The 26,503-nt window shown below is 40.6% G+C and overlaps 1 protein-coding gene across 8 annotated transcripts in view; it reads right to left on the bottom strand.

Annotated features, from left to right (window-relative positions):
• sdk2b (sidekick cell adhesion molecule 2b) overlaps positions 1 to 26,503 on the bottom strand; it is a 293,816-nt gene that overhangs the window by 103,038 nt on the left and 164,275 nt on the right. The window contains exon 1 of one of the 8 annotated variants that reach the window (XM_085416878.1): positions 15,437 to 15,683. The exons of the other annotated variants lie outside the window; for them this stretch is intronic. Within the exon in view, the coding sequence (XP_085273004.1) occupies positions 15,437 to 15,503 (67 nt within the window). The 5' untranslated portion in view covers positions 15,504 to 15,683. Of the gene's footprint in view, positions 1 to 15,436; positions 15,684 to 26,503 lie in introns of those variants that run through there. 8 annotated transcript variants of the gene reach the window in all.

Below are 26,503 nucleotides of genomic sequence, written 5' to 3'. Positions count from 1 at the left end.
AGGGTATACATCTGAGCCCCGAGGTAAAGCTAATGGTTACAAATAGCGTGACCTGTGCTTGAAAACCACTTTAGTATAACATTAAACCTATGCTGTTCTGTTCTTTAAAAATATTCAGACATAAGAGATTCCCTAGGATCAGGTCAGAGGTTGTGTTGTTAGTTTCCTTGCTGCTGTATGTCTGAGCAAATTCAACCAGATCCAACTGTGCACTATGCCAACAAGCCTCTAAATCAATTGTTAAACACACAGACACGCACACACACACACACGCACACACACACACACACACACACACACACACACACACACACACACACACACACACACACAGAAAAAAAAAATCTTTGTTTTACACAATAAGGACCAAACGGGAATCAGAGACCCAGAGCCTCTGTGGTGTTTGGTATTTGCTAGCATATCTGAAGTGTAGCCCGGGGCCGTATGAACACTTGAAGACAGGGATGTTAGCTCCTTTTCCTTTGTAAGACATAAGATGTGATAGCCATGGGCATGGAAGAGCTGGAGCTGAGAAGAAGGTGTACGTCGATGCTGGGGATTGATTAAAATGTAGGTGTGTTGTAACGGATGAAAAAGGCGTAACCTCGGGTCTAAAGTGACAGATGTGGCAAGAGAGCTTGTTCTTTTCTATCAAACAGCTCAAGCTGTGACCCTTTACGACAGGGTGCTTTCTGTTTAATACTTTTATGTGGAAAAAACAGCTGTCTGTCAGATGGTGATACGATTATTTGTGACAGCAGATCTTTGAGAAAAGAAAAAAATCCCATAAAACAACCAACATACATAAGAAATGCTACACTTCAATATTGATTTCTTTGGAAATTTTCAGCTTTATGTGAAGGCCCTACTTCCCATTATCACAACACTTGGCCATCACTGCATGACGTAGATGCGTAGAGCGCTGTTTACTGCAGAACGGGGAATCCAAACCTAAGGGTTTAGTGCAATAAAGTCAGCAAAACACCACACCGTATGACACTGCCATGTCGCATAAAGGGAATTGATTCCACACTAATCACTCATCTCGAGTAATGGAATTTATCGTCCACAAAGTATAAATCCATGGCAGATGGCAGATGATAACACAGCCCGCCCCCCCCCCCCCATTGTTGGTAAGAGGCTTGAACACTGAGAACAATAAGATGATGAATTTTGTAAAATCAGTAATAATGTACATTTTTTTATTTTCTTACATTTTTGAAACACGTTTCACAAAGACAAAAATAAATTAATAAATAAAAATCCAATTCCACTCATCATTTCCTCATTACAGTCCAAGGCACAGAGTCTTACTTGTGTCAAATGTAAAAGAAGTAATTTTGCACAGGAGTTAGGAATAAAATCTTGCCTGGGGCCCCCTAGAGGCCTTAGCCAGCGCTGTTCGCAGTTCAAACGTGTTATTGGCCTCCGTGATCTCTTTTGGACTTGGACTGGGAAGAAGATCAATATCTATGTTTTTGCTAGATCAAAAGGATCACTGTTAAAAAAGAAACACTGCATACACTGCCTCTGTCCTCTTCTATCATACTTCTCTACAGTCTTTATGCATTTATTTGATAATGATATACATATACATATATATACACATGTATATTTTACAGAAATGCTAACTAAGGTCCAACCAGGCAGAGAGAAAGAGGAAAAAAAGCCTCCACCCTCTACTGGTCAGCAATCAATTGAAAGTAATGTATTCGTGTTTAATACATGTAACCAAAGAAAATAAAAAAAGGTCAAATTATTCTGATGCTTATCGAGACAGGAAAACACCCACAACTGGGAGTTCACTGCTCAGAACACTACAATTTTTCCCTGATTCAGTGCCTCCCTGTGTGCTCTTTTAATGCTGCATTGTGTTTTGCATGTCAGAGAAGACAACCTTTTATCCCGATCTGAGATATAAAGACGAGGAGCAAATAGAAAGAAAAGGTCGACAGGGTTTTGTTGGTGAGAGGTTTTGCTTTTGAATTCTTGTTGCTGCTCTGGTAATAAATAAAATAAAAAGGTCATCAAGTACTCTGCAAAACCTAATGATGTTTTAATATTTTCACAGCAATTACTCTTTAAACATCTAATCCTTATTTTGTGGTGCAAAAAGAAACAAAAACTGAAAAAATGCTCGACTACTTCAGTGAATGAACTTCAATATTTCGCTGTTTTTTTAAAATATAATTAGAGTAACATTTTTAAAGTCTAAAATAAAAGCAGCTTTTTCGTTTTCCTGTTTCTCAATGTCAAATCAATTTATTTTTACCGACTGGCAGCTGAACTGGTACAATCTGAAAGATACGGTGCAAATTGCAGTAATGATGCTATTACACAAACTTTCTTCAGAGCCTAGCAGTAACCAAAGTTGAAAAACAATGCTAGAAACTCCAGCCACATGAAGCTGGCACCCAAAATTAGTCAATTCCCATAGACACTCGTGCGAAATTGTCCAATTGTGGAACAGAGATAAACAGTTTATTTCCTCCAAACTAAAAAAACAAATTCTGCTCTTCATTAAGTTGAACTAGCCATGCTGCCCTAGTTTTTTTTTTTTTGTTTTTTTTTTGCTGTTGGTACCTTTTGACGTATGCAACTATCTGACAAATCCAGCTGTCTCCGGCTAATAGGGTTCCACAAAGCACCTATTCAGTCTATGGATGTGCCATGCTAACCAAGGTTGCCCACACTTTTAACACAAATCTCAAGTTTGTTCAATTCTGCTGAACTTGAACATCTATGTCCCCACACACTACAATGAATAAATGCTTTTATAATTCTGTTACCCAAGTCTTTTCATGCTGTACCTTACTGAAGTACAATGTTGAAAGGTAAAATAAGCAGAAAACGCCAGGTCAATTATGTCTGCCAGCCAAGGACAGCAGTCATGTTAATGGGACCCTGCCTCACAGTAAATTTCTTCCCAATTTGAAACATAGTTGCTGACACACTCTGTAGATCAATAATCACAAACTGGAGTTTGCTTCTAGGGCCTAATTAAAATATTACCTCTAAACATAAGTTTAATAGCCATAAAAATTTCAATAAATTAGATGCTGTCCACTGTGTAGAACAATCGCTGACATTATAAAGGAATGAGTCATGCTGGGTGGGGGGATAGAAGTTATTAGTGGGTGTTTGGAGGCTTTGGTCCTAAAATCAATGATATTTTATTTCTAACCTACAGATCTGAAACAAAAACAGAGATGAATCAATGTAAGTCATGTATCATATAGTTCAAGATTTCTGATTTGCAGACCAAAGCCGATGAGCGGAGGTTAGCTGAAGTTTTCACGGGAGGTGGAATTAAAACCCGTTTAAAGGACTGTTGCAGAATGCCGGAGTGAGGATATTAAGGATATTAGTGCCTGTGTATATCAGTGCTTTATGAAAGATGTTGGATGTTCAAGGTGAGCAGGTTCTGTGAGACCCATTGTCACTTTTAAGCTGGTTGCACAGAGAGCATGATTGTTTTTTCCTGTCAGTAAAGTTACTTAAACTACACACTAACTGCAAAATGCTCCTCTGTTCGTTTGTGTTACAGTATAGTGAACATATGTGCAAAATATAAGACACATAAGAGCAGATGCAACAGTAAATTATATGTTGTTTCTACACTGCTGCCAGTGTCTCGTGTTCATACACGCATGACAATGTGTCAGAACCCAAGACATCCATATGGTAATGTGCTTGTCTACTTATTTAACTAAGCTATCCTTATGTATGTGTTGCTCTCTCAGGTGCCTTCACATCGCTGGTGAATTCTCTCTTGCTCTGTAACAGAATTCCAGCTGTTACAGAGCAAGAGGGGTATAGGTCTCCAGAAGTGACCATATTTGGAGTGCCAAATTATCAGCATAATAAAAATGGGTTGGAGAAGAACTTAAAATCCTTCTCCTTAAACAGCCAAATTTCTGAATGATCAGGCTCTGTTATAACGTAATGAAAATGCTCTATTTTTCCCAATAGAGCATTTTGCTCTCAGAGTGCTGGCTTAATCGTCGTTCCTACAGTTTTCAAAAGTAGAATGGGAGCCTTAAGCTATCAGGTTTCTTTCCTGTGGAACAGTTCCCAGGTTGGATTAAGTTTGGATTTGGGAAACAGGCACCGTTACTACTTTTAAGATTAGGACTAAAACTACTCAGGTGCCCCAGAATCATTGGTTAGTTATGCTGCTATAGGCTCAGGCTGCTGGGGGACTTCCCATGATGCACAGAGCACTACTGCATGTCATTAACTATTGTTGTTTGTCTCCATTGACTTTTTCTCTCTTCTCTTTTCTCTCAGCCCCCCCAACTGGTATTTGTTCACTCACTCTCACTCTTGTTAGGTTTACTGTAACTTGCCGGGAAGCTATATCTGTCCTTACAGTGCCAAACATACTGTCGCCATCTTCCTTAATTATTGCTTCACTTCATCAGTCTCCTGTCAGCTACATTCACCAGGAGTGTGGCAGAAGATGCACTTAGAGCGAGTGTGCAGGAAAAGTAGAAATGACAGTGAGCTGAAACGAAACCAGTGCAATTAAATTAGTTAAAATAGATATATTTTATTTTCCCCAAATTGTAGTCCTCTTGTTGTGTGTTCTTTTAAAAAAACAGTGTGTTCAGTTTATTTTGTTGGTCATATTTTGGTGTTTGTTTGTTTGTTTGTTTTTACAAAGCTGTCAAAGTCAGGATTGAGCCAATGTTGCTTTGCACATAAGAGAATAATTCCAAGTCTATTCCAAATGGCATCTTATCAGATTTAGAAAAAAATGGGTCTGTTTGTGCCTACTTGCAAATATAACAAAACAAACAAACAAAAAAAGAAATTTAATCACAAAGTTACACAAGTGACACTTTTAGAGATGCCAAAAACAAAAAGTAAAAAACAAAAATCTGTTAAAAATGCATCCCTTTTCATACAGCAATGTCAGACAGCCCCATGGGTGATAATGGTGGAAGGATTTAAGCACAGTCTATGAATTAATACATACATAATTAATGTTTGTGCTGTTGCTTTTCACTGCTACAGTATGTGTCCATGTAAAAAGAGAAGCATTTTATATTAGTGTCCATGAGGGGGGAAAAGCACAGTGTGGTAGATAACCGGATCATCAATTTTACTGCCATACCTTTTAACCCGCGCTCTTTGCTTCTACCATAGGTTACTACCACAATCACACATATCCACACACAGCCCAGAAACAACACCTCACTTCGCTCAACTACTTTCAAAAGCCGGTATAACAGGGCTCCTACTGAGCTCCCAGGTAAAATGGACTTGACTGCGTGCTCGTTGTTCCATCTCCCTCTCTCCTTTATGTCTCTTATCTACAGATGTCTTGTCTCCTGCGGCCCTCCTGACTCTTTTTCAGAGCTTCTATTTTAAGAGGCGAGCTTCTCTGTTCGATCACGCTGTCCGTCTGTAGGTCCTCCAGACGGCAAATGGAAACAAAATCTGTCTGTGTGTACAGTATGTCTCAGTGAGTACGTGTGGGTCTTTGTGTTTGTATGAATGTGTGTGCGTGTGACTCCCTGTCTCTTTGTCTTATGTGACTATTTAGATAAGCTACACATCCCAAGTTTAAAAAAAAAAAAAGCTGACCAAAATAGAGTGATTCCAGATGGAAACACTTTGCAAACCACAATGACCCATCCCTTCAACCACAACACACACACACACACACACACACACACACACACACACACACACACACACACACACACACACACACACACACACAGAATGGAAGCCTGTCTTGTTTGGGCATACCATATCTCCGTCTCCTACTATGTTTATCTCCAGCGACAACTTTCTGGGCCAGGCTTTTGTTTCACTGTTTATCTGAACCCCAGGCTCCAAAACCAGCAGCACAATGATTCAGTCTTTCTGGGCCCTTTTATAGACTGTGGGTATGAAGTTGGAGGGAAAGTGGTTTAGAGAGGAATGAAGTGAGGGAGGGAGGCGGTATGCTAGAGAAACGAATGTTTTGTTCAAGGTCTCTCCAAGGTCTTTTCATTTAAAACCCATCTAAGCCTGACAGCCGTTGATGAGATGGACGATAAAGCAGTTCTACAAACATTTAACATACTTTCACTACATCATATAATGGCTAGTTTAATCGATCAATTCGCCAACATTAGAAAACTATTTTAAAAAATGCACTGTGAGAAACATGCTTCCTTGAGTTCTTGCTAAGTAACATAAGGAGCAATGTGTGAATGTGTTTACTGTTGTACATGCTGACCACAAGACTAGAGCTGACAGTTTGTCTTAAACTACCAGCTCAGCCGAGTTAACTGAAACTAAAACTGGAAGAAACAGTCAGACAAACGCAGTCTCAGTCCCATCATCTGCACTTATTGCTAGAAAGACAGACTAACTCCATTTCACACAATCTTAATATATTCCCATAACCCAGTAGTAGGTTAAGCTGATTTAAGAAATTAACAAATTCAATGAACTTCTCGTTCTTCTTCTCTTGGCCAGTTCTTGATTAACTCTCATTGTGCTTGGTAGATTGTAGAGAATGGGCTGTTTTGTGGAGTAAGAGTTGGGCCAAGGACTGCTTTTGTCAAGAGAAACACTGTAAGGACAAACCGCTGCACACACAGTTGACTGGACTAAGCAGATTTCACAACATACAAACAGTTCAGCTAATGCCAGCATTGCATGGCATTGAGCAATTGTATGTGGATATATAATTACAAAATTGTAATATTTAAACAAAACAAAATGCAGCCACTGAAGACAAAACATGTTGAAGAAGAAGAAAGATGACAGAATGTGTGCTCTCATCTTCATTGACGGTAAGCTCACTCTGTTTTTGGGGAGCTTTGGTAAGCTTACAGCCAATTTCAGTCTGTTTCACTTTAACAAAGCGAATGTCCTGAAAATCCCCCCTTCACTCTATACTGTCCGCAGGCCTAGCTTAAAGCCCCGACACTGACTAAGAACCCGTCAGAAACACACATTCTTTTTAATCCGCTTCTTATTTGGCTTTTCTGTTCCACGGCAAAACTCAGAACATGCAAGGACATTAACTTCTAGCTCCGAGTTTATTTACTCTATCCAATAGGCTGGTATGTAACAGAGATGGCCTCCATTTGTATACTGTTTTCAATAATAAAGCCCAATTTTGTTACATCTTTCTGCTGCTTCATTCCTGTCCAGACACAGAATGAGACTGAATCTACTTTAGACGATAACACAAAACTCATAGGCCACTGAAACTTTAAACAAAATTCAATATGCCCATTACAGACCTGCTGCCATTGTAGGTTAGAAAGCGCGACTACGCCATTGTGGAGTATTATTCATTCATTTATCTGGCTGGCATGGTGATGGATTTCAAATTCTAAACTCTCAGAGAGCATGTATATACATCAGCGTGTGATTATTTTCCTTTTCCTTTGGGCAGTGATTTCACGCATGTAAAGATGCAGGTGGTTCAAACAGCCCTTCTCAAAAATAATGAGAAGGCTGTTCCATTCTGCTGGCTATTAAGGAGACTCTTTATTTTTTTGGAGTGGAAAATATAAAACTCAGCCCTGGAAAAACCTATATAAAACGGTGCAGAAGATGCGCTAAATAACCTTAAGGCAATTTATTCTTAAAACCACATAATAATCCCTGTGGTCAGTACACGAAGTTCTTCTATTCTCATACATGTCTGATTTCTAGGCCTCAAGGGCATTTACATGCAAAACACGAGCCTGTTCCGTTTAAAGATTAATACAAAGAAAGGATTGGAATACAGGCTGTAATACAAGTTTAAATCCTTTGCCACTTGGGAATGTATGAAATGGATACAGGCACCATTAGGAGAAAATAAAGGGATAGGGAAGGTAAAAGAGTAACCAAAAAGGAAAAAAAGAAAGACTTGACCTCTTTTCAGAGTCCTTGTTAGTGAGGGCCAATAACCTCACAGTTCCTCCATCCCACGCTGCTGAAGCTTTGGCAAGCCCAAAAAAGGGATGCTGGCATTACAGACGCAACACATGAACCGACAACCGCTCCTCTTTCCATTTGGCCTGACGGATACGCTTTGCCAAAAATAATATCGACTGTAATATGCCAGACCTCTCCACCTTATCCAAACACCAGGGAGTGCCCCATAGTGTAACAGTCGAATTAACACACTAGGATAAGAGGCTAAATGAAAATACTGAAAAATGTCTGGAAGAGATTTGCCCTGCATAGCACTGTATCTAATTACCACTTTAAGACCTCTGTTTCTAAACTCCATAGCTACAAAGGTGAAGCTTATGTGGGTTTTGTGCAGATTAAACTTGTCTGGATGAGAAGTACGGCTGAATAACAATATTAATGGGTTTGAGCAGCACATTCGTCTCAGATTTGGGGTATGCGCCATCATTTTATGCAAATGCGCTCTAGGTATGTAACAAATTCACATGTTTCACACCTATTTACTTTACATTTCACACTCCTAGATAATTGATAAATGCACAGGAGATCACACAAAGTGTTAACTAAATAGGATGAGAAGTATTCACCTTTGCGCTATGTCAGCTCCCATCATCTTTAATTTCCACATGTTTAATCGTATCCCATCATCTGCGAGAGGTAAGTAAGTCTCCTCCAGGCAGCTATTTACATTTTACGAATCTATGCCTCTCTAATCCTTCTTCCAATTCAATGAGAGGGAGATTCAAGTTATCTCTGACTGAATCATTTCCATATAAAGAATTGATGCTGAGGCAGAGGGATACCCTGAGCTGCCTTTTTTTTTTCTTTCCTCGCAGAAAATGGTCTCTGAGCTTCAGGCTTGCCCCAAACACTTTAGACCTTTATTACAGGAACTTACCATAGGGCCCATCAGAGCTGGCTATGTGCTCTAAGTCACAGATAATGAGCCCCCCCTTCTCTCTCCAACGCGAGCGTGCACACACACACAGATGTGGGTTTTAGTATCATTATGGTATCATCAGCTTCTCTAACTCAGCAGTGAAAACTAACACAACGTTTGATGGAGCAAGGGTATTACAGAATAGATCAAAGGATTCTGGTGTATTCATGTAGGACACACATTCTGCTCCCACCCCCACAACCTCACCTGCAGTCAGCCTGGAATCCAGAGCCACACCACTGTGCCAGCCTCTCTCTTCACATGTTGCCTCCTGTGAGATTCCTGACACCCCTCCCCCACCCATCACCTTCACTCAATACCAGGTTGAGATGCAAATGAGGAGACTTCACTCAGGCAAGTCTGCTGGACCAGACGGAGTGAGTCCCCTTGTCCTCAAGGCCTGTGCCCCCCAGCTGTGTGGAGTCTTTCATAAACTGTTTATGCTGAGTCTGAGTCTGCAGAGGGTCCCGGTGATGTGGAAGACATCATGCCTCGTCCCTGTACCAAAGACGCCTCGTCCCAGTGGCCCCCAGGGTTACAGGCCCGTGGCACTGACCTCCCACATCATGAAGACCCTGGAAAGGCTCATCCTGGACCAGCTGCGACCCATAGTAAGACCACATCTGGATCCCCTTCAGTTCGCTTATCAGCCTCGTCTCGGAACAGAGGACGCCATCATCTACCTGCTCAATCGTGTCTACACCCATCTGGACCAGCCGGCGAGCACTGTGAGGGTCATGTTTTTTGACTTTTCCAGTGCTTTCAACACCATCAGGCCGACCCTCCTGGGTGATAAGTTAGCAGCGATGCAGGTGGATGCTTCTCTGGTGCCCTGGATTGTTGATTACCTGACAGGAAGACCACAATATGTACGTCTCCCACAGTGTGTGTCTGACAAGGTGATTAGCAACACAGGGGCACCACAGGGGACTGTCCTCTCCCCCTTCCTCTTCACCCTCTACACCACAGACTTCAGCCACTGCACAGAGACCTGCCATCTTCAGAAGTTTTCTGATGACTCTGCGGTGGTTGGGTGCATCAGCAGGGATGATGAGACAGAGTACCGGGCTGTGGTCGACTCCTTTGTCACGTGGTGTGAGCAGAATCATCTGCAGCTCAACGTGGCAAAGACCAAGGAACTGATCGTGGACTTCAGGAAGACCAGGAAACACTTGACCCCTGTTTCAATCCAGGGGGTCAGTGTTGACATTGTGGAGGACTATAAATACCTTGGAGTACACATTGACAATAAACTGGAATGGGCTAAAAACACCACAGCACTTTACAGGAAGGGCCAGAGTCGTCTCTATTTTTTGAGGCGACTGAGGTCCTTCAACATCTGCCAGAAAATGCTGAGGATTTTCTATGAGTCTGTGGTGGCCAGTGCGATCCTCTATGCTGTTGCATGCTGGGGGAGCAGGCTGAGGGTCGCAGATGCCAACAGACTTAATCAACTGATCCGTAAGGCCAGCAATGTTGTGGGGATGGAGCTGGACTCCCTCAAGGTGGTGTCGGAGAGGCGGATGCTGTCCAAGATAAAGACAATGTTGGATAACACCTCCCACCCACTCCATGACATGTTGGTCAGTCACAGGAGCTCGTTCAGTGAGAGACTGAGATTACCGAAAAGCACCACTGAACGACACAGGAAATCATTCCTGCCTGTGGCCATCTCCCTGTACAACGCATCCACTTAACACACTGTTTGCTGCTACAACTACACATGTTTCTTTTCCAAATATTTATTTATAAGTGACTTATGTATGTATGTATGTATATATATGTATATATTGTACTATTCTTAGTTAGCGTATTGTCTGTCTTGTCTTAATGTTGGTTTAAAATGGAGCACTGTAACAAAAAATAATTTCCCCCAGGGATCAATAAAGTATTCTGATTCTGATTCATATAGAAACAAGCATGAGCGTGTTTACTATGTGTGGTACAGCATGTCTATCAGGTGCAATTGAGCAATGCATAGACCCCCACAGTGTCTGTAACTTTTCTGGTGCTGTGCATTGTCTTAGCAGACTCGCACGGTCTCCCAATTCTTTTCACATGTTCACTGTCTCTGTCGCAACTAATCTAGTGACACTAGTGTGTCATTTTTGGATGTGAGTTAGTACAGGAAACAACAACATCAATGCATATTGCAATTTGAACTATTAAAATAACATTCGAGGAAGACTTTGTTTAATCCAAATCAAACTTAGTGCCTGGTCTGTGTTTGAGGAAGCTTACAAAATAAAACACTTTGGAGTTTAATACTCTACTTGTCATTAGTCAATAATTTAAACTGAAATTTGATGACTTCGTTTTTTTTATATTTTATATCTATCTACCCAGATGGATTTTGGGTAAAAACAAAGGCAATGGCTGTTTTAGGGAATCTTGAAACTGTGAAACTGTACATGCTTTTTATGTGACAGTGGTGATAGTTCAAGGAGGACTTTCACACTGTCATGAGAACAGATTGTGTTTCCACCCAATTTGAGATTCCTTTCCTCAAAAATTTGTGTTTTACAACCTATTAAAAACAAACTTTCCTTTCTCTCTTAAACATTATTCAAGGATTATTCATCCTTTTTTTATGGGAAACTGCCTATTTGTACATAAGAATCTGCGGGTCAGTATTTGGTACAGACAGTTATTGTGAAAGCCTGGGTCAAAATGGACCATATAGAAAGGCATGACATATGAAGGGTTAAAAGTCATCAAATGAAGTTACCATGGTTACTGTCCCCTGCTTAACAACCCCCCCCCCCCCCCCCCCTTCATCAATGCTTGCAGCTATATTTATGTGAGTCTTTGTACAGCCCTTGCAGACTCTTCAAGAGTGTTATTGCTGCTATTCTATAGACACCAAGAGCGCACACTAACTATGAAAACCATTAGCGCGCACACCATCCAAATGTTTTTGTGTTGCACATTGTACATGTGTTTTTCCGTGCATGTCTATGGACTGATTTAATATTTTATTGCTTTTTCCAGCAGTTGCACACTACAATTAGCATTCCACTCTGTTTCCCTGGTCTCCTATGAGATGTCTCCTCATTTGAAGATGATACATTCCCTGAAGCCTGGGTGAGTGTCAAGGAGCGAGAGAGGGAGTGAGCGAGAGGGTCGAGAAACACAGCTTATGCTAGAAGGTTGAGGTAAGCAAGCTTAATATGCAGTATTCCTCCACTGCAGCAAAAGCTTTGAAGTGCAATGTTAACCTCAACCCTGACCCTTCTATAAAAATGTGGCTTCGGCTTCTCAGTCAACACTGTGGGCCAACAGACTATAAAGTGCAAATCAGGTGCAGGGTTTGGCTGTACATAATACTGACACAACACTGGACACAAATAACACAGGTAGGGAAAAATGCAAATGTGTACCAAATGCAAATTACAGACACACACACACACACACACACACACCTTAATACATAAATTAGACTTAGGCACATAAAAACACACTCCACACAAGCATCTACACGTTCTCCCAGGAGTCATTCATTGCCTCATTCATCAGTATTAACACCCCCCACCCACACACGGGTGCGCGCACACGCACACGATTACTGTCCTAACAATTACTCTGCGGCTCTCTCTATGCGAGCCAAGTAAATGGGCTGAAGGAGGATAGTAAAGGAGCAGAGGACACAGAGCTTCTCTGCAGTTTCTTGCCAAGCAGATGACTGGCACCCATGGCTCACGCTCTTTTTTTTTTTTTTTTCTGACAGAACTGAGCTGAGATGTGCAAGAATTTGATTATTTCCTCCCAGTCTCCTCCTCATTCACTTTTCATCAGCAACTTCCTATTTGTTTCTTGCGCACCATTTTCTCCCTTTTCACTTATATCAGTCTGGCGTTACTCTGCTCTCTTTTTATTACCCCATCCACCCCCTCCCATTTTTAGATCTCCTTTTGTCTTAGTGCTTCTTTTCCCATCTATATTCTACAAGCTTATCCTCCACTTTCTGATAAAAAAGTAATAAGGCTTCTAATGGCTTCAATTTCTTCTCTCCTAGCAATCCACTGTGTATTGTATTCCTGTAGATAGCCTCTGTTGTTCCAAAAACAAAGGCCAAAAGTATGTGTGTGAGTGCATGTGCACTTCCATGGATGTTTGGGACCATATTCTAGATATAAATTCAGGTGAGGTGAGTAGGTGAGCACTAGCCTGTGTTTTTTTTTTTTTTTCATGTGTGTTTGCGTGCATATTTGCACTCCTTGTATATTTGTGTGTGCTGTTTTCTCACGTGATTCAACCCTGCCACTTAGGCCAGGGATTTAATTGAATAGTGGAAGTGGTTTGATGCGCTTGACTTCAATGGTATATACGACCCATTACTCCCCTCAGGCCATGCTAGAGGCTTGCCTGGAGTTATAAAATTTTCACAAAAGCAATCCCACGTGTTTGTCAAAGTGTAAAAAAAAGTCTTGATATATATATATATATATATATATATATATATATATATATATATATATATATAGATATATATATATATATAGATAGATAGATAGATAGATAGATAGATAGATAGATAGATAGATAGATAGATAGATAGGAGTATATATGTGCCACCGTGTGTGTGTGTGTGAGTGTGAGAGGGAGAGAGAGAAAGAGAGAATAAGACAGAAAGAATTAAAAGAACAAGAGAGAAAGAAAATCACTAAAAGGTCAGCATCCTTCTTATCCCCCTTTCTATTCTTGCAAGGCCCATAGATTCACTTTTAATCTCTTCTCTTATCTCTTACTATTGTGTAAAGAAAGAGAGTATGGACCAGCTTTGGTCCTGGTGTCTTCCATCAAACAGAAAAAGGGACACACGACAAAGCAACCTCATAAATGCTCTGTCTAATGAAACTGAATCAGTCTACAAGCATCTATATCAGGTTAAGAAGCCTAGCGGTTAGCACCTTTCCAGGCTATTGAGGCTGCTCGGTGCCCAGACGCTGTAATCAGGCTTCAGCTGTGTCTAGGCCACAGACACACGGAGCGCTGAGGACAAGGTAACCATAAAATGTTGCTGTTTCTGTTAAGAACACTCTAGTCCTAATGATCTACAAGTGTCCAGAAGTTATCGCAGGTAAGCTCACACGGAAAAAAGGGAAAAAATCAGCATAAAAATCAATATAAGAAGCAAAGCATTCAAGAGCAAAGAGATGAAGCGTCCACACTCACAAAGGGGAGGAGAAAAAAAGAAGTAGTCAAATATTTTGTTTGTCTAGTATTCTCCTTTGCAACATTTACTTGTATTTTACAAATATTAAAACTGCTCTGTTAGATGTGAGTTTTCCTGGGACTGAATTAAACATTTGCAATATGCCTTCTGCAATGTAAGGACCGAGTGCTAGTGTGTGTGTGTGTGTGTGTGTGTGTGTGTGTGTGTGTGTGTGTGTGTGAGAGAATGTTTTTGTGCCCACATCATTCAGGTCTTATTTTTGTGAATAATCGCCCAGATTTTCAAAAGTCGTTGTTGGCAGACTCTTTGTGAATAATACAAATCCTTTCTTGGATTGATGAACGACCAGCAAGGATCCATAAACGAGTAACAAAAAGAGCAGACTCCATCTGGAGCAGACAGAATCAAGATACCAGCAGCACTGTTGACAAATTTCCTTTTAGCTTCCACATTCAAATAATTTTACATGCAAAAGAGGTTTTAGATCGAAAAAAGTCAATCGCTCCTGAAGATTAAAGAAGGAATTTTTCTTGGTGTAATGTGGATAATTTTGTACAATTTTAAAATAAGCAATCAAGCAAACATCAAGGCTTTTAAATTCATCACAAGGAGTAACATTGTATTGCCTTGGCGTATTGGCTACGGTCAATCACAGCAATTCTTTATTTTGTTTTGTGGAACAACAACACATTAAATACAGATTTGGTCTGGACCACTAATTAATTAACTTCTGATAGGTTCACAAATTTGACAGAACACATAAACAAGTTAGTTATAGCTGTGATATGCAAATTTCTGAGAGCTTCCACTCAAATTTTATCCACGTGCAATGACCAATGAAGCCACATTCACATTGTTTGACATGGTTTTCCTAATAGCTGGTTCCTGTTTTTGACATTACATAAGTAAGACCAAGAACTGTCTGATCTGTCAGAGTTTAATTGGATGAGAGCATCCTTGACTAAACGATCAGCAAGTTGACCCTGAGATGATAAGTGTTTTATGGCACACTGAAGTCATAGTCCAGAAGGTTAAATGCAGCAAAGACTTCTGTCTGGACTTGCAGTTACAAACTTGACACCCCAGCTCTTTCAAACTATTTTCTCCAGAGAGCAGTGACTTGTTAGTGGAAGCACAGCATAGATCTGCTATTCTCCTATGCTGTCATTCTCCTTTGCTTTTTCTTTGGTTTTTCTTTCTCTCTGGCCCAACATTTACAAGTTGATACATGCACAACTCAAATATGTGTGGACATATGCACAATTACGTGAGTGAGATCTTCTAAACGAGCGTCACATCACACTCTTTAAAAGCCCATCTGTTTCTTTTTTGACAACTAATGTAATCTAAATAAGTCTGGAATGGATGTCACCTCTGCAAACACTGACTTGGCCCCTACTCACATTTTTCGTTCCATCTGGGGACACTCCAAGGTGAGATAGTCCTAGGAAATGCTCTTCCTTGACTCATTTCTCTGTCTCCTTCCTCTGTGTTCTGTCAACTAGATTTTCAAAATGAGCTGAGAATGAGTGGGAAGAGAGGAAAAGGTGCTGTGAGTTACAAAGAGAGAGAGATGGAAAGAGGAGAGATATTAATAGTGACAGGGCAGGGCTACTGAGAGCCTGACGATGATCCCTCTGCATCTCTCTGAAGGTGTGGGGATGAGGTAATGGCTTCATGGTGACATCTGGAGATGAAGCCGGAGAGGTAGATGAGGGACTAATGCCTAAAGATTATGACCTCTAGGGAGTGAGACGCCATTTTGCTGAGCCCTTTAAAAGCCTGAGGTTCCAGCTCAGATCTAACCACTATCAGTCCCTAGACTAAGCTAAGGGTTTGTCTGGATAAGTGGAACTGACAACCCCCAACAATGAGGTCTCCCTGCAGATACACTATTCCTTTGGCACGCCGTTTAGTTCAGCCAAGGGTACGTCTGTGGGGATTTGTCCATTTCCATTTTCTTTCTACTGGTGCTCTCACGTCGATGAATGTTGTCATTAGGCTAGCAAGAACAAGCTTTTGGAAAGTGATCTTAAAGTTTGCTTTTATATAGGAGAGAAGCGAGTTCCAGTTGATTAATATTAAAAAGATTTCCAGCATAAAAGGAAAACAAAATGATAATTTCAAAGTTGGTGAGATCAAAAATCAATAAAAAAATGTGCATTGGAAATGCAGTCACATTCTGGCTTAAAAAACTGGTTACTAAAATATGAACATCTGATCATCTGTGAGCTTTTGTAGAAACACAAGGACAAATACAGATTGTGTGTTCTTTTCAGCACACCTGGCAGGTTTGGCTTCATGCAACAAAGAATGACAGCACAAGAAAACCGCATTACTTGCAATAATAAGTGTGCACACTCGGACTGTATTGTCCTAATAAATGCTATTAGCATAGCAATCAAAGGGGAAATCTTGCAGAATAGTAAAATAATCAAACTGCTCAATAAACATGTTCATTTTTGTTTTGCACCATCAGGCCAGTTCAGTGACCTCTGTACGAGCCTGCTTATCGGCCCCTTCGACCATCATTCAGGGAGGGAACAGACAACTCACGCCTTCCAACCAATCTGGTCCTGGCGATGTACAACCAGTCAGATCTCGTTTTGGACGCATTGTCAAACCAGTCAATCGGTTGCTCCATGTAATGTCCATTCAAGAGGTCGTTAATGATGCCAGTCAGATAATTGGCAAAGTCTCCAAGTCAATACTTCAGGTTTTTCAGTAAGGGTTTTCTTCTACATTGTGGTTTCCAGTTTGGTGTATTCTTTGTTCCATTCTGGTTTTCCATTGCACCACCATGTTTGAACTTCGGTCCCGATGCGGGGACATTTCTTTTTCTGTGGGACATGGTTTGTGTGGGGTGTAGACAGCATCCGGCATCCAGGAGCTGTAGTGAGTTGGCGCCACTCACTCTGCTTCATCCTTTTGGGGATACTTCTTGAGTTGGTGTGTCTATATAACCATGTCGGGTCTGTTTTCTTTTGTGTCTCTTTTAGTTTGTTGATTTTGGTGGATGCTGTGGGTTGTGCATCTATAATTTTGAGTGAAATTCTGCGGGGGTGGATGTAACAGAGTTAGAAAATAGCTTAATGAATTTCCTCAAAATTGATGTGCTTTGTGAATAGTTGGAGCCACCTGGTGGACAAACACAGCTACTGCAACTGTTAAGGTTCCAAATTGCTGCACTGCGCATGGCTCAGCAAAGGAAAAAAAAACTCCCAAGCTGGTGGTAGGTGCTTGTGAGCGATACTGTTGTCAATTTTGTATGTGTATTAATGAAAACATTCTTATAGTGGTAATTGTCAACATGTATTTTGATTGTAAGCAGTACTAGCATGTATCCTGAAAGTTACAGGCATTTTGATGCATGGGTAGTAACTTTATTCACGAGTAGCATTTTTAGTTAGCATGCTAAGCTAATACTCGTTAGCTAATCGGGTGCTTTTTGACTTGCTCTAATGTTTCTCTATGAGATTGTAATTGTTATAATTCTTTTTAACAGAACTGAATGTTGTAGTTGCTTTGCACACTGTTAATGAAGACTGTGTGCTGTTTTCTTTGTACCAGGTAGGCGCTGTTAAGTATAACTTTTAATTGATGCTGTTGTATAGGGAAAAAAAATGATGAACAATGATGATTGTTTTATAATAGAAAAGCTGTTTTTATATGTTATTGTTGTTGGTTAGGAAAAAGGAGATATAATGTCTCTTATCACTAGGGATGGGTATCGTTTAGGTTTTATCCGATACCGGTGCCAAATCGGTACTTTTGAAACGGTGCCGGTGCTCAAACGGTGCTCAAACCGGTGCTTAAAGAATGGAGAACACAAAATTGGTCCAAAAACCTCTCATGTTCAGCTGTTTTTTGTAAAAAGATAACAATGTTAGTCAAAGGAGCTTGCAAAGAAAAGCGTCTGGACTTCTTTAAGTTGCTTGAAGACGTTTCACCTCTCATCCGAGAAGCTTCTTCAGTTCTAAGGTCAAATGGTGGAGAGTCCCAGAAATAAACCTAGTGGGAGTATCCCCCCACAGAGGGACAAAAGGACCCCCTGATGATCCTCTAATCGCCTGAGCCAAGGTGTGAAACTGGGTGTGGGTCCCAATCAGCCAGAGTTTCGGGTGTGTTCATTGTGAAACCTGGCCCCACCTTATCATGCGAATTCCTGAGGTCAGATGGCCCAGGATGTGAGTGGGCGTTAAGGCGTCTGGGAAGGGATCTCAAAACTGGATTATAGATGGCAGAGAGTTGGTGTCATAAACCCCCGCCTCTGTTCAAAGATGGTCGCTCACAGTGGACATAGATGGCTTCTTTCACTCCTCTTTCAAACCATCTGTCCTCTCTGTCCAAAATGTGAACATTGGCATCCTCGAAAGAGTGTCCTTTATCCTTAAGATGCAGATGGACTGCTGAGTCTTGTCCTGTGGAGGTGGCTCTTCTGTGTTGTGCCATGCGCTTGTGAAGTGGACAAGCGCATAGTGGACCTCATCACAGCCACAGAATCTGCCATACGGATTAATAAATTATCACAGACAGAAGCAGAGCAAATCAGGATGAAAGTCTCAGCCACGCTCTCCAGTGCCAAAGTCCCTCCATCCAACCTCACAATACAGGAAAAGAAGGCTGTCGCTTCCCTGAGCAAAGACCACAACATCACTGTTTTACCAGCTGATAAGGGAAGATGCACCGTGGTGCTAAACACTACAGATTACCATACAAAGATCACTACTCTCCTCAGTGACAACAATACCTACGAAGCCCTTGGACAGAGAGGACAGATGGTTTGAAAGAGGAGTGAAAGAAGCCATCTATGTCCACTGTGAGCGACCATCTTTGAACAGAGGCGGGGGTTTACGACACCAACTCTCTGCCATCTATAATCCAGTTTTGAGATCCCTTCCCAGACGCCTTAACGCCCACTCACATCCTGGGCCATCTGATCTCAGGAATTCGCATGATAAGGTGGGGCCAGGTTTCACAATGAACACACCCGAAACTCTGGCTGATTGGGACCCACACCCAGTTTCACACCTTGGCTCAGGCGATTAGAGGATCATCAGGAGGTCCTTTTGTCCCTCTGTGGGGGGATACTCCCACTAGGTTTACATCTGGGACTCTCCACCATTTGACCTTAGAACTGAAGAAGCTTCTCGGATGAGAGGTGAAACGTCTTCAAGCAACTTAAAGAAGTCCAGACGCTTTTCTTTGCAAGCTTCTTTGACTACGATGACCTGGATGACGGAGAACCTTCACAGACATAACAATGTTAGCCTTTTCTGCAGCTATGGGGCATATATGGTATCACTCTTGGCTGGAAGCAGTGCTTAAACAATGGAAAAAACATAAACTTTGTCCTAAACCTCTCATGTTTAACTGTTTTCCACTTTTTCTTTGGTCATTTTAGCCTTTTTGGCCAGGGTGAAGGGAGTATCTGCCATTAAAACAAGAAGACAGCCACATGTAGCTATGATGATGTTTGCTAGTTCACCTTACATGCATTAATGTAATAACGTGGTTAGCCTACTCAATGTAAATTACACACGAACAACATTAAGCTACTCACGCAGAGAACAGCTGCTGCTGCATCATCATCCGTCATCATTTCTGCTACACTGGCAGGGCTAGGGGCCAGGACTCTCCTCTTCGTGTTTTTGGGGGATGTTGCATAACAGGCAACCCACCCGCAGTGGATGTGCACGGTGTGAGGTCTCGCAGCAAGCTATCAAATACGGCGCATTTCTTGGCTTTTAAAAAAACCCGCTATGCGTCGCCAGGTGTTTCATCGGATTTGAGGTGTTACCTCCTTTGACAGTATCACAGTATCAGCTTAAAGCACTTGTTGCAGGCTGCTGAGTTTGCATATTTTGCTGTGAAGTACAGCCAGACTTTTGACCGCTTCGCCTTGGGCATTTTTAATCTGTAGCTCTGCTCTAAAAGAACGTACGTACCTGGGCCCGCCTACTATCCTCGGAAACGTAAAATGATTGGCTAGAATTGTATCACAGCTCAGGAAAAAAAAGCACCGAAATAAAGCACCGAAATGTGCGCTGCTTTTCGGTCTGGTTACTACCGTTTATGTCAGAACCGACACCGGTACCCATCCCTACTTATCACTCATTTACCACAAGGAGAAAAATAAATAAATAATACTGCTACTATACGATCACAGGTTTGGTTTCAGCTAGAACTTTTAAAAGAAAGACTTTGTTGATGTTGTGTTGTATAAATATATCTTAGTCATTTGTTAAGTGTTATGTTTGGAAAGAAAAAGGGAAAAAAAAAGTCCCAAGCTGGTGAACTGAATGTTGCAGTTGCTTTGCACACTGTTGATGAAGACTGTGTGCTGTTTTCTTTGTACCAGTTGCCAGAATAAAGAGGGAGCCCAGAGTAAGGGCAAGTCCAGCGTTGCAGTGCCTTCCTTCTACATGGGCATATCACACCACTTGCACAATAGACTCACAGAACAGCAACAGCTACACATAGTGGGTTTAAGCTCTGCTGACTGTAAAGGTCTTAGCCTCTGACTTACATCATGTGCATATTTTTCAAAGAATTTAGTAAACCCGTGTGCCCTATGGATAGAGGCATTTTTATTGAAGAGATCATTGCCATCTGCATAAAAATGTTTCATCATAGGATAAAAGAGATCACTGAGAACAACTTTGCATTGATTTTCAGTCACCCTTCCCTCTAAGGCAATGGTTGCAAAACCTATCCTGGCATGCCTCACTTCAGAAAGCCAAAAAAAAGTTCATGTTCCAAACCCCAAAACTTTAATTATTAATTAAAATTATTTTTTAAACAGCATCCAAGTAGCATTTTGTTTGTATATAGGTCAGCACCTTCACAGACATAGGTCAGCATGTTTTGTTGGTTAATCCTGTTTATTTTCCATGCAAAAACCAGACTCTTGAGTTTTACCATTTACATTTCCCCCGGCAGTTCATGTGCCACCAAACAATCCCACCCCAGAGTATCAAGGGAGTGACCCCGGGGTAAGTGGACCCACACCATGCCAGCTAAAATGCCATTAACAGAATAACAGAGTATGAATCACAGTATGAATCATAGGATTTCACCTTTAATTTGCTACCCTTCTGTAACTCATATTGAGAGGAATTTTCCATCTGCTGTTTCCAAGATGCAAATGAAATTTCAGACAGTGTTATATGAACCTGAAGTTTGTTATAACTCAGCCAGGGATTATCTGAGGTGTATTCGCCTTGTTTGTTTTAAAACCCAAAACACATATGCAATTCAAATTTGCCACAAAATGACCTCACTAATTTGTCACGCCTTCAGCTTCTACTATTTTTGACTCAAGTTAAACAACAGCGAGATCCCTTGTCAGTAATAACCGCTGAACACAGAACAGTTTGCACACATCAAGCATAATTAAAAGACCAGTGTTGATCAATTACTGGTGTCTAGAGGATGCAGTGTAATGTCTGAATCCATGGTGCACGGCTGCGGCTCTGCTTAATTCAGATGATCACAGCTGCTCAAAACAATGCTTTAGAAGTGATTTTGAGCCTCGCTAAGAAGATGTGAGGAGTCTATTTTTCACCGAAGCTGGCAAGGAGAACACAAGAGTGCATAGGGCACCACGTCGACTTTCAAAATAAAATAAAACAAATTCTCCACAGATCAAACACCAAATGCAGACCAATACCCAGCACACACTACGGTTGCAAATACAGTGCCAGTAATGTACAAAAAGGACGTAACAAAACCATGCGGGAGAGGCAATGCCATTGAGTAAAGCCAACTGTAAGTTTAGAAGTTGTGTACTTAATTTATGCAAGCAATTTTTAGGATCAGAGATAAAGACAAAACCTTACTCAAGGAATTTATCAATTTTAAAGCCTTGCTGTATGGATGTATATTTAGTCAGGCATTGTAAAAAAAAAAAAAAAAAAAAAAAAAAGACAGGAGAAATCAATTATTAAAGTCATGAAAAAATGTATTAGGTGACTTACTTCTTGTGTTACATAGGCAGGGGTTAGACCCAAAGAGTCAGTGCTGAAATACAGTTTGGATTTCATCATGAAGGCAGTTGCAAATACTCCTCTGCCTTGATAATATTTTCCAGCACCTTGCTTTTCTCCAGCTGTGCTCCTGTCTCAGAGAGGAAGGAAACTAGAAGTGCAGCTCTCACTTAATGCAGGTCTCCATAATGCTTCCGTCATGTTTGAACAGAGTCAGTGTAACAAAGAATATGTTTGAGCACCAAAATAACTATCGTGGTAACAGATAGATGAAACCAGCGCCGTCCCAAATTGGCCTTACGTGTAACTGCCTCTAAAAACATGAATGCAGTTGCAGACATAAAGAGCAGATACATGTTAAGGTGGCTGCATATTTAAAAACTGAAGGTCATTTTTCATATTAAAATAATTCTCTTTTCCATTACATGTTACAATCGATGGCCTCTAATGTAAAAGAACAATTTAACCCATAAGAAATCACTAAAGCCCCCCCAAAATAACTAGTGATATATGAAACAATGAAATAATATTCGCCAAAGGCTTCCTTTTTATTTATTTGCCTTGTTCCTTGCTTTCCTGTTGTCCTCTGTGACACCTTGCTTAGTTGGCAAAGGTACAGAGCAACTTAGTAACAGGAAGAGAGACATTGAAAAGAGGGGATGAGGTTCAGTGAGAGCTAAATGACCAGGCACTGGACCAGCATCGACCCCCTCAGGAAAGGGGCACGGATTCAGTGGATAGCTTTAGTAAGGGCAAAACAACTTTACTCAGAGAAGGTCATGGAATACTTGCTGATACTATGCTTTGCCACCTTGTGCTGAACAACTGTTGTAAGAGCTTAAAGAACAAAGTTTGGTATCATGTGTTATTTGTCATCTGCCTTTAGACATCAGAGATCTCATGAAAAGATAGAAAATTCAGTGAAATTGAGGGAGAATAGCTTCTAAGCTGAATGTACACTTGAGCTTCTGTATTTATTATCAAAAGGCAAGAAGGAAAATCCTGTCAAAACACACGTGTATGTGTGTATGAGTTAGGAAACTTTCATCGATTTATTCTGACAGAGAAGCGCTATTAATATTTAAAAAAAAAATCAACACTTTGGCTTCACTAGGCCATCAAAGTTAAGGGGGCTGAAGGTTCAATAATGAATAATACTGGAGACGTTTTCTGCCAAAGGTGCTGTGTAACCATGAAGGCAGCATACTTGTTTGGATGGCTAATTTCCCTGGCAATTTGAACACAGTGTGATTTTAAGAAACCATCCTCCAGATGTCTGCATGCCTGCAACTTCTGTTTTGATATAAAATGCAATAAAGTAATATTTTATCCCTTATCATTTGTGCTACAGAAAACACCAAATTATTCAGCTGTTGCAGTATAGTGTAGTGCAGCTTGAATCGCAGGTGAGGAATTAAAGTAGGTCACAGCCAGACTTGTTTATGTGGGTTCCAGGATGCCAAGAGTCAGCATTTTCTGTTTAACGCCTTAATAGAGTGTCATAAAAAATTATACAGACGGTTTTAGTAACAAACAATAAACAACAAATACTAAAAATAAATTAAATCAAACTGGAACATCATGATCACTGTCCACAGTGAGTTAGGTTTTACATCGTTTTGGACCAAGAGGGTCACGACCAAGAAAGAAGCAGTTGGTCTAAAATCAACACCTTCAAGCACAACTGAAATTTTCAGCTTCCCGCATGGAAAAGACAAATGCCTTCTGGGTTGTTTGGTCATATGAGACAAAACAGCAGGACAATGATTCCAAACACACATCAAAAGGCATTCTTCAAAGCTTCTGGAATGACCTTCCAAAATGCTTTGCAGACAATTTGGGATTCAGTATCCTGCCCAAGGACACTTGACATGCAGACTAGAGGAGTGGAACATTTGCTAACCAATTAGCAAACAACCTGCTCTACTCCAATAGCTTTGGATTTACAACCAGAAATGCTAAACTACCAAAGTGCAATGATTTATTTATTGGTCAAATTAGCTTCCACTTTATATCGAGTTAAAACCAGCACGGCCATCTCTGATATCATTAAGGGGAACACAAATATTACACTGAATTGATGGAAGTCTGAAAAATCTACATCACATATGTATATTTCTTAAGTGCAGACTTACCTTTCCCAATAGGGTGGACATGAATGGCACCATTAATTAAAAACAACAACCTCCTCTTTCATTATAAAATTAAATGGAACAGACAAAGGAATGTAATGTCACTGACTGACTGATTTTGAAGCCTCACATTTGGCCTTTTGGTTGTCATCATATTGTTTTTTGGTGGCAAGAGTGACAGTGTTTGAACAAGGAAATGGAATAATAAGTTCTATAAAGCTTTCATGGTGAAGATGAATTGCAGAGAAACATCTAATAACGTAGCTATATAAAGCAGTGAAATTAGAATTTCACTCACAAAAGCTGAGATATAGAGTTATTGGATGGGCTTTAGTATAATTCAATACAAACTAATCTTTACTTGTCAGATAATTGAATTAAAACGCTCCAAAAGACACAAACACCACAAACATGGTTAATTTGATTAGTTTGGTGACTTGTATTACCAAAGCCTAGCAAACTGCTAGCTGCTACAGCTTCCAACTTTAAGCTTTAATAAAGTTGAGATACTGAACTGTGCAAAAGTTTCAAAGCACCCCTTATTCTTTATTTATTTATTTATTTATTTGAAAAATCTGAAATCTGCAGTGATTTATTTTTTTAAAACACGATACAGCCAACATTTTCTTAGGCAAGCGTTCCTTTAATTTCTTTAAGCATTCCTCAGGAATAGTTATCCAGGCGTTTTAAAGGATATTCTCAGCTCTGCTTTGGATGCTGCCTGCCTGTTGTTCTGTTCTCTTTTCTGTCGGTCACGATAATCCCACATTGCTTTGATGTTCCTGAGGTCTGGGCTCCAGAGAGGACAATCCATGACTGATAATGTTCCATTGTGTGTTTTTCTATTCCCGGTATGCTGCTAACCGCATCTGCAGTGTCATGCTGAAAAATGAAGCTCTTGCCAATCAGACATCTTTGGAAATCACCTTGTTGGTTCAAAAATACTTTTTTATGCCTCTCAAACGGTGTTATCTTTGGCATTTTTCATCAATCCAACTAAAGAAATTCACACAAATGATGTGTTTTTGTAGCAAGCTGCTTGTAACAAACTGGTTCACACCTTGAGTTATGAGCCTTTATGCCTGAATGACTTATAGGTCAGTGTTAAGTGGGTTAACAAAGAAACATTACTCTGAAAATTAAGTACAAGAACAGGCTTAAAATAAGTTTAAAAAGCAGCCAATGTGCAAAGAAAAACTTTGAAAGACCTTGATAACTCCTGGACTTTTGCACAATACTGTAAATAGGTTATTAATAAAAGGCTACTTACTTTCAGGCACTTGCGTACTGGTTTTATTTTTTAGTACCAGAGGTTGCTACTTTAACAAAACCCAGGTTGTGTGAAAATAACACTTTAGTAAAATCAAGTCAAATATTTGAATATATATGACTTTGAGGGATAGAAGTCTGGACTGCACTTTTGCCATTCTTTTATCTTTACACTTGTCATAATAAAGAAAGCATGCTTGCATGCCCCTCATGCTTCACTGATGTACTGCTCCTGTCTATCTCTGCGCCTACGTCTTGCTGAAAAGCCCTGTCAGAGGGGCTGACATCACAGTTCGTCCATCTGTCTTGTTCCTTCTCTTCTACTGTTGTTCTGCAGCTAAAAACGAAAAATGAGACAGGCGAGAACACAGGACACCTCCTCTAGCCACAGCCTCCTCCCCTCCCTCTTTACTTCTCATTTGATTGATATGCTGCTGGAGGGAAAGACACTACTGGAACACGCTATGATGAGAGAGCCAGAGGCAAAACAGGACAGGAATGTAAGAAAAGGGGAAAGCACTGGGGTTTGGGGGCATTACTAAAAATTTGAAATGATACTTGCAAAGATAGCATTTGATAGGATTGGATCACACAACATGTAGACACAGAAAGAGTGAGGATGTAAGTAGTCCAAAAATAACTTGGGTTGAAGCTGAGATCACGCCGTCACGGGCACTGTCCGAGGTGCTGCACAGCAAATAAGCTTCATCTTAAGCCGTCTTATTTCAGAACTGATTTAGAACGGTTTACTTTTGTTGAGGATTTCTCTCAGAAATAAACATCAATATTCCAATAGGTCTTGGTGCTTCACTGGTATGAGTTTGCTGAGAAGGGAACTGAAAAACCCTATCACGTTGGCTGACATTTTTATGTTGATTAGGAAAAAATCTATAATCGTTTCAACTTAATAAAATGCGAAACACTAATAAACAAACACAATAAATTGTCTCATTGTAATAAATTCTCAGTCTAACATGGCGCTACTTCACTCTAAGCTCAGCATTACTGCTGACATCTGTTGATTTAACTTCAAAGTACACTGTGTACAATGCGTGTTCCTGGTGGTACATTGGCTCAAAAG

Source organism: Rhamphochromis longiceps, linkage group LG8 (genome assembly GCF_057381845.1).
Source record: "Rhamphochromis longiceps isolate RC_006_pf linkage group LG8, R_longiceps_female_GT1.1, whole genome shotgun sequence".
Taxonomy (NCBI): domain Eukaryota; kingdom Metazoa; phylum Chordata; class Actinopteri; order Cichliformes; family Cichlidae; genus Rhamphochromis; species Rhamphochromis longiceps.
This window is presented reverse-complemented; position numbering and strand designations above follow the sequence as displayed.